This window comes from Centruroides vittatus, unplaced genomic scaffold (assembly GCF_030686945.1).
Source record: "Centruroides vittatus isolate TY-2023 unplaced genomic scaffold, ASM3068694v2 contig_1048, whole genome shotgun sequence".
NCBI lineage: Eukaryota > Metazoa > Arthropoda > Arachnida > Scorpiones > Buthidae > Centruroides > Centruroides vittatus.
The window spans coordinates 42,339-55,919 of NW_027120676.1; the positions used below are offsets into that span (position 1 = coordinate 42,339).

The 13,581-nt window shown below is 29.3% G+C and overlaps 1 protein-coding gene across 1 annotated transcript in view; it reads right to left on the minus strand.

Moving 5' to 3' along the window:
- Nucleotides 1-13,581, minus strand: part of LOC136970451 (phosphatidylcholine:ceramide cholinephosphotransferase 2-like) — a 59,535-nt gene that overhangs the window by 13,693 nt on the left and 32,261 nt on the right. Inside the window, exons 4-5 of the mRNA XM_067264890.1 lie at nt 12,725-12,881; nt 4,177-4,352 (exon numbers count right to left, since the gene is read on the minus strand). Of these exons, the coding sequence (XP_067120991.1) occupies nt 4,177-4,352; nt 12,725-12,881 (333 nt within the window). The remainder of the gene's footprint in view (nt 1-4,176; nt 4,353-12,724; nt 12,882-13,581) is intronic.

Consider the following 13,581-nt stretch of genomic DNA (forward strand, 5'->3'; position numbering starts at 1 on the left):
TATACACTTACATGAAGTTTACCTTTTATGCTCTTATTTACTATACTTTATGGTTTTTTCTTCAAACTTACCCAAGTGACTATAACTATTTATTTTATAATTTTTCAAAACATACTATTATAACCTTTTTTTTATATAAATTATAAATTAATAATGAAGATTTAAATGTCTTTTTCCAAACTTTGAAAAGTAATATGAGAGGATTAAATAAATTGAACATATGTATACATCAATGTAATAATTTCCAGAAACAAGTTGATAAGGAGCCTCAAGTGGATTTCTGTTAATGCAGTAAAAATGACTTTTTTTAAAAAAAAGATGCAGTGTGTTTCCTTTTTTGATAGATCCAAGTAGATAATTTGATAATTACATAACTAACACTGAAATTCCATATAGTATCAATTAGTCATTGGTCAGTGAAACAGTTGTGTGTTTACTAAAATAAAACAAAAAAAAAATTTCCATACATTATCATTTATCATTCACAAGAAAATGCTACAAAATCCAATGTCATGAGACTATTCTCAAGTCATAAAGGCAGTTTACAGAATTTGGATACAACCAAGAAAAAATAATACTTGTCTCAGCAGAGATGATTTGACTAAAATGTGTCAGATCTATCACAGAAATCTCTGCAAATTGACTAATAGAAGAAATAGAGATTAATATTCCACAGAAAACTGTTTGGCTTATTTTCAAAAATTTCTACAGTACAAATGATAGAAATCAAAATAAAACACAAAGAAATGTTAAAATTAATTGCAACAAATCTTAATATCAATAGAAATGAAATATCAAAAATTATGCAATCCAAGGAACCTAAACTTACATATTACACCAAAATTCCAGCAATAAAGTTCAATATTTACACTGTAAAACAAATGTTTTCAGTGGTCTTAAGCCCCTATATTCAGGTTCTAAAGTCCTAAATTTAGTGTTTCTCCGGTTACAATAGTAGTAGTATTTAAAATCTAAGAAACCAGTTTATGCAGGAAGTGAAAATAAAGAAAAGTGGTTCTGAGAATGATGTTTTTATATCTACTTGGCCATATTTTCTGCAACTGTGTTATATTGAGAATATCTGAACAAACTGTACTAAATTGTTGTACATCTTCAATTTTTAGATCATTGAGTATATTATTATACATCCCATAATCTTTCCTTCTTAATATTTATTCCTTATTTATTTTACATTCAGTTAGAAATGTCCAATGACACATGTTTCTTCCCCCATGTAACAAATTTCACATATCTAAAATACAAAAAATTAACACTAAATAAAAATAACGCAAAACTTTACTAACAGGATATTAAAAATTAATATAAAATTAATACAATTCATTACTTAAACATTAAGTTAAAATATAAGATAATACATTAAAAATTTGTTTAATTAATATTGCTGCATCCATAAATCCAGTATAAGTAGTCCTGTTAATTGATAAAGTACTAGTAGACAAGATAAGTTTAAATATAAGATAATACAATTTAAGACATAATAAATTAAGAATACTAAGTTGACCAAAAGTTATAATTTGATTCATACACGGTGAAAGACTAAATCTTATACGAGGATCATTCAAAAAGAAATAAGCCGGAGGCTGGAATGTGAAAACCGATGACAGAATTGTAATATCGTTGAGTGTGTAAGAATGTACGGTTCTGACAACAGCACAGAAGATCACAGCCTGCCCCGGGTGCATACCACATGACTACAAAGCTAGTAGAAGCATGCGTCAATCGTCCACTGCGGTCAGTCGTGTTGTAAACATGACTGACCGTGGTGGACGATTGACTCGGCGGTCCTGGGTGGTCCAGCTGGTTGATGAAGTCAACCAGCTGGATAATGTCATCAGTAATGCCATGTGGTGTTCCTGTTCTTTTGACGCCTCCATTTCACTGTTTACAACACGACTGACTGTGGTGGACGATTGACATATGCTTCTACTAGCTTTGTAGTCACGTGGTATGCACCCGGGGCGGGCTGTGATCTGTGCTGTTGTCAGAACCATACATTCTTACACATGCAACGATATTACAATTCTGTCATTGGTTTTCACATTCCAGCCTCTGACTTGTTTTTTTTTTTTTTTGAATGATCCTCATAAAATACATTTACAAAAACTTTCCCAACACACTCAATTTCTCTTGTTTTTCTTATTGTAATTCAGTTAATATACTGAAAAAAAAGGGACTCAGTACTTAACAAATAATACTGTTGCAAATCTAAGCTGCTGAGAATTAAACAGTTTTGCTAGAACTTGGAGAAAGCAGAAATTGCACAACACTTCTGACAGATAACCACATAAATTATTGCACGAGATTTGTCACTAGTAATTTTCAATCTACCTGCATCATAAGAGTTACAATATATCAATTGAGTAATAAGAATATATTTGGAAAAGCAAGGCATAAATTTAATTATCCTATTGATATGTGCAAAGTTACAAATGTGGCTTATATTAAACGAATCTGTTAAAATGTTAATTTAAAGTAAAATTTTAAAGTTGCCAGTACAGTTTGATTAACCACCATCTGATTAATTTATCATTATCACTACACTCAACAAAATGTTTTACAATCAAAATTTAGAACTTTAATAACTTAAGTTCTTATAAAAACAAACACTTCATATGTTACCAAATAATGTGAAATTAGTTATATTTAATAAAAGATTTCAGGCAACTTCGAAGACAACAGCTACCCATAAAAACTCAATGCTTACGCTACTCTCTTTTACAAATTTAATATTGTATAATGAATTTTCACATAAAAATTATACTGTATATCCTTATTGTAACACAGCATATATAGATTGAAGCTAGCTGATTTTTTCAGTTTGTTTATTTTTAATAGCATAGTTTATCAAAGCTATTACAAACAAAAATTCAGACTAATATTGCAAATAAGAATACTTCTATTCTTATATATATGTTACAGTAAAAACGTGTTTTAACTAGTTGAAACTAGTTTTTACTGGATGTCATTGTTATAACTAGAATTTACTGCTAGTCAAAAATGAATTTGAGTTAAAACTAGTTTTAACTAGACAACGAGTTTTAACAAAATGGCTTAGTAAAAACTGTTTCAACCAAGGTCATTCAGCTAACACGTTCCTGTAGTATATGATGAATTTCGTATCGCTTTAACCCTTTTCCCCCGACATCTTGTTTACGTTTATTTTGCAATCCCTCCTAAGGCAATATAGGTCAGACAGGCGATATTATTTTAAAAGTTTACCAAAAATCAAATTATCATTATATCTATATGAAAAAAATCACTTACATTTATTAATATCTTTAGTTTTAAATACAATATTTTTCAATGCATTTTATTAGAAAAATTTATAAGAAAAAAAATAATATATATCAGAACTGACACATGAACTTGATAATTTGTAACATTTTGTGAAAATTAACATTGTCTAGTTACATAGTTGTTTGCTGGCACTGAGCCGGAAAGACGTAGAATATTGTTTCGTACAATTCGATATAACACTTATGCATGTATGTTTATTCGTTGTGAAATTATCGCACATTATATCAAACATTTGTTTGAAATCAAAATTTTATACTGCTATCAACTAATATAATGAATTATTACACTTTATTCACTTCATATCAAACGAGATTATATCTGTTGTTAATAAATTTTACAAAAATCCATATTTACCAAAGAAACGATGAATCGGTACCCTCGAAGTTTTGCTTAAAAAGCCACGGTACCGATCGATCAGTGCCTTCAGGAACAAAGGGTTAATTAACGTTAATAACACAGATGTGTGACCAATATTTTCAATAAATATCGTAATACAAATGTTTTAATCCCAATCATCACTTTATTTATTTCCCCCAAACATATTTATGTAGCTAAAATTAGTTTTAACTAATGTTAAAAGTTAAAACTAGTTTTATCTAAAATCAAAACATGTACAGCAGTAAATTCTAGTTTTAACTAGACAAAACGGGTTTTCACAATGACATCCAGTAAAAACTAGTTTCAACTAGTTAAAACGCATTTTAACTAAAAACGGGTTTTTACTGTGACATATACAACAACAAAATTTATAAATAGAACCAATCTCAGTTGTGCTGATTAAGAATTGTAATTAAATATTTTTACTAAATAATGGAAAAAAAAATTATTAAAATACTAAAATTTAACTTTTGTACATACTTTTAAAGATGGGTTATTTGCCATTGTATGATATATCCAAAATACTCTTGTTGTGACATAATACGCAATGACGACATCCACGGTGTAATGACCTCGAGAAAGCAGGACCATAAATATTCCGACTGCACTCGCCAGCCACACTATACAAGGTAATATAAAATATTTTCGAGGACCATCTGCAAAATATTTTCTTAATTGTTATGATAATTTTTACGAAGTTTTAACATAAAAATTAATAAATAAATTAATAATATATATAAAAAATAAATTTTAACCTCTTAGTTTTTAATTATGTAGAGAAAAAAATAAAAGTATTATATTTAAGAGAAAAGTCATTCATTATAAAAAAAATCCTCAGATTAACTAATTTCATCTTTAAGATCCATTTCAATAGTATAAATTTCAATCAAGACTTTGAAGCATACAGAAAATTTACAATTTCAATATTGGAATGTAATTTGAATTGTTCTGGATTATAATTTATAAACTTAGAAAAGTGAAAATTAAATGTAACATTTAAGAAATTTTGCTAATAAAAAGGTATAAGTGAACTCTTGCTAATCTAAATTAATTTTTAAATTTATACAAAGAAACAAAACCTGAAGAGTGCAAAATTAAGAAAAGTATAATGAAAATTTTATAACTATTAGAAAAATAATGATATCAGGTAAAAATCTATTATAACTTATAACATAAATATGAAGAAAAAGTTAAACACTCTGGACTGTTTATCCTTGAAAATGCCCGTGCAGATTGGGATTTTAAATTACAATGTTTTGAGATTTGCTACTTTGTACCTTTGTTAACATTAAAATTAATACAATCATCGTTAAAAAGAAGTTTAAAAAATTGTAATAAAATAAGCTTTTTAAAAATATGAATAAAGTCTGATTTTTATATTAGTTGGAGTGATTGATAAACAAAAAAGCTTTAAACATTTTACTTGGCACTTACTTTGGCATTACTATGTATTTTTAAGCTAAGATTATCATTTATACACTGGTGGAAAATAAAATCCCAACACCAAGAAAAAATTAGTTTAGAGAAATGAAATTCAGGCAAAGCATTTGTCTAGGTAACATATTTATTTGATTGAATTTTTAAGGTCAGAGGCTAAAGTATGTGGGAGAAGATCCATTTTCAAATGTTAAATAGTGGTATATTAATAATCACTGTAGTCGCCACAATTTTGAATGCAAGCATGCAAACATGTATGCATTGTGTCGTACAGGTGCTGTATGTCATTTTGTGGGATGGAGTTCCATGTCTGTTGTACTTGTTCAGTCAAATCAGGAACAGTTAATGCTGGTTGTGGGTGATGCTGAATTTGCCATCCAATAATGTCCCATATGTGCTCAATAGGAGAAAAATCTGCTGATCTTGCAGGCCAAGGCAACATGTCAACACTCTGTAGAGCACATTGGGTGACAGCAACGATGTGAAGACGAGCATTATCCTGTTGGAAAACCCCTTGAATATTGCTCATGAATGGCAGTATAACCAGTTCAATCACCAGTATGACATACAAATTTGTTGTCAAGATGCTTGGGATAACAACGAGTGCGCTTCTGTTGTCATAGGAGGTCATAGGAAATCACTCCCCAGACCGTAACTCCTGGTGTAGGTCCAGTGTGTCTATGCTGCAGACAGCTTGGTTCAAAGTGTTCACCTGACCTCCTCCTAACCAATGTAAGGCAATTACTGGCAACAAGACAGAAATGGCACTCATCTGAGAACACAACAGATCTCCACTCTGTTCTCCAATGAGCTCTTGCTCGACACCACTGAAGTTGCAGATGGTAGTTATTTGGAGTTAGTGGAATAAACGCCACAGGGTGTCTGGCTTGGAGCTGTCCCTCAAGTGATTGATTTGTTACAGTTCGCTGGCACCAACGGAAGCTCTAATTTCTGCTGCAGATGCAATATGATGCACCACAGCCATGCGGTGAATACGATGGTCTTCCCTCTCAGTAGTGGCCTGTGTGCAGCCGGATCCAGGTCTTCTTGAGACAGCACCTTCCTGTGACCACAGCTGCCAACAATCATGCACAGTGGATACATCCCTGCCAAGTCTTTCTGCGATAGTGCAAAAAGAAAATCCACCTTCTCATAACCGTATTATACAGCCTTGTTCAAACTCAGTAAGCTGCTGATACTGCCTCTTTCTCCTTAAAGGCATTCTTGACTCAAACCTTAACTCACAACATTCAATCTAGATGATAAATAATGCTCAACAAGTTTACATCGCATATTTACAGCAAATGTGATTTGCAAGTTCTTAGTGAGTGGCGCTACTCACACCACTCTTCTTCTTCTAGCACAAAATTTGAATAGATGTCATCTTTCAGATATGAAAACACACCTACCAAGTTTCGTTTATCTAGCACAGCTCTTTCTTGGTGTTGGGATTTTATTTTTCCCAGTGTATAAGCTAAAGCTTTATTGACCAATAACTTTATTAGGCAATAGTTTTTTTCATTAAATGTACAGTACTTCTTATGTTGACTATAGATGAGCCTAAGCCATCCAGCTCTGTAGAACAACAGGTAAAATTGTGAATGAGAGAAGCTTGGTTCTTTTGATGACGACAATCTTGACAAGTGACTCATAGCCACACACTAGAAAATGTTAACTTAGCACAAACACATTTAAGTTCTTTAAATTCATACAACAAATTGTAAGGCCTACACCATTCTGAAAATTTACCATTACAGTTTAAAATGTAAAGACACTAAATTGAAAATCATCATAACCATCATTTATCAAAAGTTAAATGCAATTTGTATTAACATTAAAATTAATATATATATATGATCTTCCAAAAAGAATGTTACCACTTAATAATTAACACAATTACAATAAATTAATCTGAAAACATTGCAATGTACATTGGAAACTGTCCAAATCTCACATGCTTGTTACAATTTCTCAATGTGCCCCTTGCATCACTTGGAACATATCCAACCAATACTCAAATTCTTTCTATTGCTACAGCATATCTATTGTCACAAGCAACCATAATTCTACAGCTCTTGTAGATTATTCATGTTGCACAATGATGAGTGATTCTGACTTTTCAAACTACAGAACATAAAACACCTTCTCTATGGAAAGTAGCCATTTTCATTTACAATGCTTTCTAGAGATAGAAGACAACAAGACATTTGAATGCAGATGGAAAGACAGGAGATGGAACTTGCTTACTCTGTTGATTGGTGTATATCTCAAACTTCTCAGATAATAATGAACATAATTACAATAATTTAAAATTGTAATATTATTTTAGAAGACCCTGTATATAAAAATAATTTGAGGATTTTTAAATGAAAGACTTGTTAATTTTCTTATATCTCGGCAGATAAGATGATAGTTAAATCATAAAAAAAGACCCCGAAAATCCAGGGTTGTCTTATAGGACAGATACAAAAAAATTAGATTGAAATTTATATAAATTAAAACCATTAAAGTAAAATGAACAAACCATAATTATTTACTAGTAGAGAGTGGAGTACGTCCACAAAATAGAATAGACCATATGTTGTTTTTGTGAATACTCAAGGTCATTACTTGAATGCCTGAATCAGTGTGAATGTTTGCAACAATCGCAAGGCAGTGCCACGAGATGCAAGAAAATAAAATTTGATGACCTTTCAAAAAATTACAAATAGGACATAATTCCATGTAGGCTATACAGTGTTATTATCCAGTGATAATTGCTGCTCTAAATGAAATTCACAGGCCATTGATAGTTTGGGGGTTGTCTTATAGGACAGATATATGCTAAAACTATAAAACGCCAACAAAAATTTATACCTTGTCTTATCTGCTGAGATATACGGTAACTATTTAAATTTTTTTTTTTAAATTGCTGCAAACATTTTACAGTTTAAGATAATTCAAAATCAAATATCAAAATGATAAAACATTCATTTCAATGCACATCAATAAAATAGAGACTAATATCTGACTGCAACATACAAGTATACTGCTTTTTTTTGTGTATTGCAATCTTATACCTAAGTAAAAATTTACTTCATTAATATTTTTAAAACAACATTCTAATATTAATGACCAAAACGGAAAATGAAGACTGTAGTGCATTAGTATTATGCAGTCACAATCTTTTGTTTTTATGAAAAAGTAATAGATTTTTAAACTATCATGGATTAATGGATTATAAAAAGTAAACATATGGCATTAATTTTCTTCAAAAGAACTAACTTATAATAAACAAGAATAGTATTGTTTCAACATGCATTATTTTATTGTTTTTGAAATAATTTGATAATTAAAACATAAAACTCAATTAAAAAGAATAGTGTATTAAAATAATAAATGTTTACATGTTTAACATTTAGTCTGTAGTGTGTTTTTCTGTATGAACAGTACTAGTTACTTTAAAACAATTGTTTTATCTCACTAGTAATATTAAGTTTCTTTTGCACAGTTTGACACCTAGAATTGATTTAGAACAAAACCAGGCTCTTATCTTGTGCTAAAATTCAAACTATAAAAATGTGGAATTTCAACATACAATGAAGCCAATACATGAAGAAATTATTACTATATAATATTTGTATATCATACAATTGTTCTTTAGGGCTTACACTGACACAATTTGCATATTGTGAGAAGAAATTGGATGTTTCAAATAGAATATTGAGACTGAATAAAGACTTTTAGTGTTAAAAAAATTGCATTTTATCTTTAGCTAAATAAATATATATTTAAGGTTAAATCACCAAATAAGGCCTAACTGAAAAGGGGCCAAAAGACTTGAAAAATATTTTGGAGACTTGTATTTCCTTGTTAAGCTGAATTCATTCCATTTTCAGTCATAATGCAAAAATTTCATTAACTGTTTTACAAAGTCCAACATATCTTTACCTGTTTTCCAAATGACTAATAAATCAATGATTTATTATCTAATGATATTCCATCTTGTTTCCAAATCTATTCATAATCTTGTCAAATCCTAGACAATCTTGTTACCGAACAAACAATAAGTGATTTATTTTATAAGCATATTTGCATTCTGCTTGCAACAAAGTCATTTAAAACAAAAATGCAATTAATATATATCAGAATAAACTAATTCCAGCACAACATTAATGGCTATACCACTATTCTGTCATAAATAACTACTTAAAACAGAAAAATTAAATTCCATTATAGATAAGTGATATTTCAGTAGCTAAAATAGAACAATATTTTATGCTGATCTTTCAAGAATAACAATCTTCTCTGAATTACATAACTGGTAACCACAAAGAACTATCAGTTTATTGTTTGCAGTGAACAATTCCATAAAAAATGGAAGTACTTTCAATGATACAAAATCATCATCATCAGGCTAGTGAACATCTCAAATTTAGAACAGAATGTCACTATGTACAGTACAAAATTCTCAACATTTAAGGATTTAAAATTTGCAATAAAACTACATGCTTGTAAGTAAAGAAAAATTGAAACTGGAAAAAAAATAAAATGAAAACAAAAGATGCAATGAAACTCTCAAAACATTTTAATGCCACGAGTCCATGGAATGTTATAACACGAATGACTAGGGTAGTGTGGCTTTGTGGTTGAAAAGCTTAAAACATGTGATCCACAAGCTAAAAACAAATGAAAAAACACTGCTGAAACAGAACAAAGGCTCTATGTTGCTCATCTACAGTTTACAAAAATATATCCACCCACAATTCTTTATGAGCAACTTGACAAAATACATTCCATCACATTCAACTTACATATAAACATCCCAAGAATCTGATGTATTAATAATCATCTAACCATCAGCCAAATTAAATTGAGAAGAAATTATGCTACAAATATTAATTAGAAATTACATAATTAGAACAAGTAAAGTTAGATGCCATCTCATGTATGTCAACACCATGACCAGAATGCTGGAGTGTCATTTAGGAGACCAACAACACGATATCATAAAATTTAGATGCTCCACAGAGCTGAACAAGTTGTAAAGTCCAATTTCAACCTGTTGTAAATACAAACCACCCTCCTCAAGTGTTGTGGCAATCATAGAGTATCATTTATTTGGAAAGAACTTTTCATTTGCATCTTGTGCCCATGTAATACACCCACACTTGAACTTCCTAACTTATGAATTGCACTTATTAAACTTTTCAACCACAAAACCACACTACCCTAGTCACGTGTTATAACGCTCCATGGACTCATGACATAAAAATGTTTTGAAAGTTCCATTGCACTTTTGTTTCAAATTTTTTTCTTTTTCATACTCATGAACCTCATCATGTTCCATTGCAAATTTTAAATGTTTATTTGTTGAGAACTTTACACTGCACATAGTGATATTCTGTTCCAAATTTGAGATGTACATTAGCCCAATGACAACAACTTTGTATTGTTGAAAGTACTTTTGTTATAAAAAGGATTTTATAATGCAAGTACTGAGTATTTTTGTCTATAATTATCACTCAGTATATCAGTGTATTTCAGTTTTAAGAAAGGATTGTTAAAAATAGAACAAAAGCATTCTCAGTAGATTGTGAATTAAAGCCATGGCAGCAGAACTGATGAGAATATTTGTAACAAAGATGATTATAGATAAATTTATTAGCAGAATAGATCAGCGATCACCACTGTTGATCCATCCACCACCGACGGTTCACAAGAAAGTTTTGGTGAAGAAAGTCCATGGAGAAATCTGAACAAACATCAACTAGAGGTTATGCAAGGTATTAAAAAAAATGCTTGGTTGCTTTTTCTCACTCATTGGGGTTTTTTTATTTGAATCTAAAACCAAACATTAAATGACTTAGCAATAAACAATGATGTCAACAGATCAATAAATAATCAATAATAAATAATGTTATGAGTGTGATTATCATCCTTTGTGGAAAAGAGCCTAGAATCCATAAACTTATTTCAAACAAGCAGCAACAAACTTCATGCTAATTTGTTATAATTAAACAAGTGTATTTCATATTAATAAAATAAAACGAACTTTTATGATCATCATTCTATACATGTTCGTATTATTTTTAAAAAAATCCATGATATTGGTCCATGAAATCAAAGATTGGCGACTGCTGGAATAGAATATTGAAGATGCATCTATGCTCTATTCTTATTTAGGAAATAATTTGAACCAGAACAATTTACATATAAACAGATTTTAATTTTGTTTTGGTTATAATCCAATAAAATAAAAAATAAACTTAAAATAAGAAAACATGCAATTTTCAGGTATATCAGATTTCATTTATGAGTAAGTTAATTATTACAGAACTTTATACTCTATTCACTTGAAAATATTTCACAATAAAACAGAATTTAATAATAATAACTCTCTTATAATACTTTTAGAGAAATACTAAACAGTAGCTAATTCCCAATAGCTTAATTTTTTTAAATGTTTTGTTTATAAATAATAGTATAAATGTTGCATTATAATTCCACACTAAGATAACTATTGAAAGATGAATATTTTCTTGTTTCATTCTTCCTAAGATGACAACCACACTTTCATGATTATTATAAAAATCTAAAACATTTTCATTAGATATTGGCAAGCACAATAAACTTTATTAAGCTATCATAATAGCTATTTTAAAAGCATAAAAATTAGCTTACAAAACAAATTATGAATCAAAACTGTTTTTGATAGTTTGCTTTTATTACAAAATAATGCTAATAAGAAAAGATAATGCTTAAAAGCAATAACATTAGTTATTACTTTTAAAGTAATATTATTGATGAAAAATATTATTTGGCTGCAATTTTCAAAAAATTGTAGACCTACAAATTTTCACTGTCATATCTGACTATCTGTCCTTCCTTAATCTCAAAAACAGTGAGGTAGATGAACATCATGACCAGCTAAGGAAAGATTAGCTGCAGAAGCCCCCAATTAACTAAATACAAACTTTTGCTTTGGATCTGAAGTTAGGTTATTTCAATTAAAAAATTTCTCTCTTAAAATGGACTTAAATAGATGACCAGCATAATTCCATTGTTAACAGAAAAAGTATGACACACAGAGGGAAGACAGACTTATAAAATTCAGAATATTGGGATGATATCAGAATAAATAATAGGTCATGTTAATTAATACAACTATATCATTATAAACATAGAGAAAATTTCAAACACACAAACAAGGTAATAAAAATGCAGTTACACTAATGACAATGTATTGATATTATGTTCTTATGGAAACAGGATTTTCTTGTGAAGCTCTCTCTTATAAAGAGAATTCTGGATGCTGTGGACAAGATACACAGATTTATAAAATTAAATACTACTGCTAAAACTGGAGGAAAACCACTTTAAATATTTTAATTTTGTCTGGAGTTTGCATGTATATGTAAGTTCATAGATTTATATCCCCTTGTAATCCGTAAGAATATCCTTATTAATCATTCTACAAATCATTTGATATTTATTTAATACAATTATTTAAATTAATTTTTTAATAATAATGAATATTGTTATTGTAGGTTTTATTATTTTAAATATTAAGTAACTTTGTGTAAAAAATAAATAGTAAAGTATTACTTACATTCTTGAAATATAAGATAAGCCATTGTTAAAATTACTGTATGACCACTGTAAATGTAATCACCACAAAAGATATGCTGCCCATTAATTGACAAACCAAAACCACTCATCAATTGTAAAACACGTTTTCCTATTAACAGAGGATTTGTAGAATTGGCCTTAAATAAAAAAAAATTAACATATATATAAAAGCATCTACATTTGATAAAATTTCAATAAATTATTATATAATTAAAAGCATTTAAACCACAATTATACTATAATATTTAAAATAAGTATGTACTGTACCATACATTAAATCAAATTTACACCTGAAGAATTACATTAGATTAAATAAAGTTATTCTAAGTGTGACCATACAGATTTATGCTTAAAAAAACTTCAAAATGAGCAAATTACACAAATATTTGTACTAAATTTACCATTCTAGTTTACATAAATAAAATCACTAATCTGAATGTGAAGTCATCCATTATGAGATTTTATTTTAAAAACTTTTTATATCATCATCATAAAGAGGAGAAAAAAAGCTAAATTTTGAGGATAGAGACAAGTTTTATAAGAAAAAATGAAGTGCTGATAATGAGTAAAGTCTTCATTAAGTCTGATATATGATACCCACTTGAGATATGACATATGACCCCCCCTTCTATTTTCCCACTCCCTCAACCTTTAACCACCAAAATTTAATATCATCAATGCCTCTAATACTCAAACTTCACTGCAAAATTTCAGAAATTTTTGACAAAAGACAAGAGTTGTTAAGCTTCAAAGTGGATGAACAAAATAGTGTCTCCACCCAAATTTTTTTGCTTCTATAGATGTTAGTGTGTGTATACTAACACACACTAACATCTA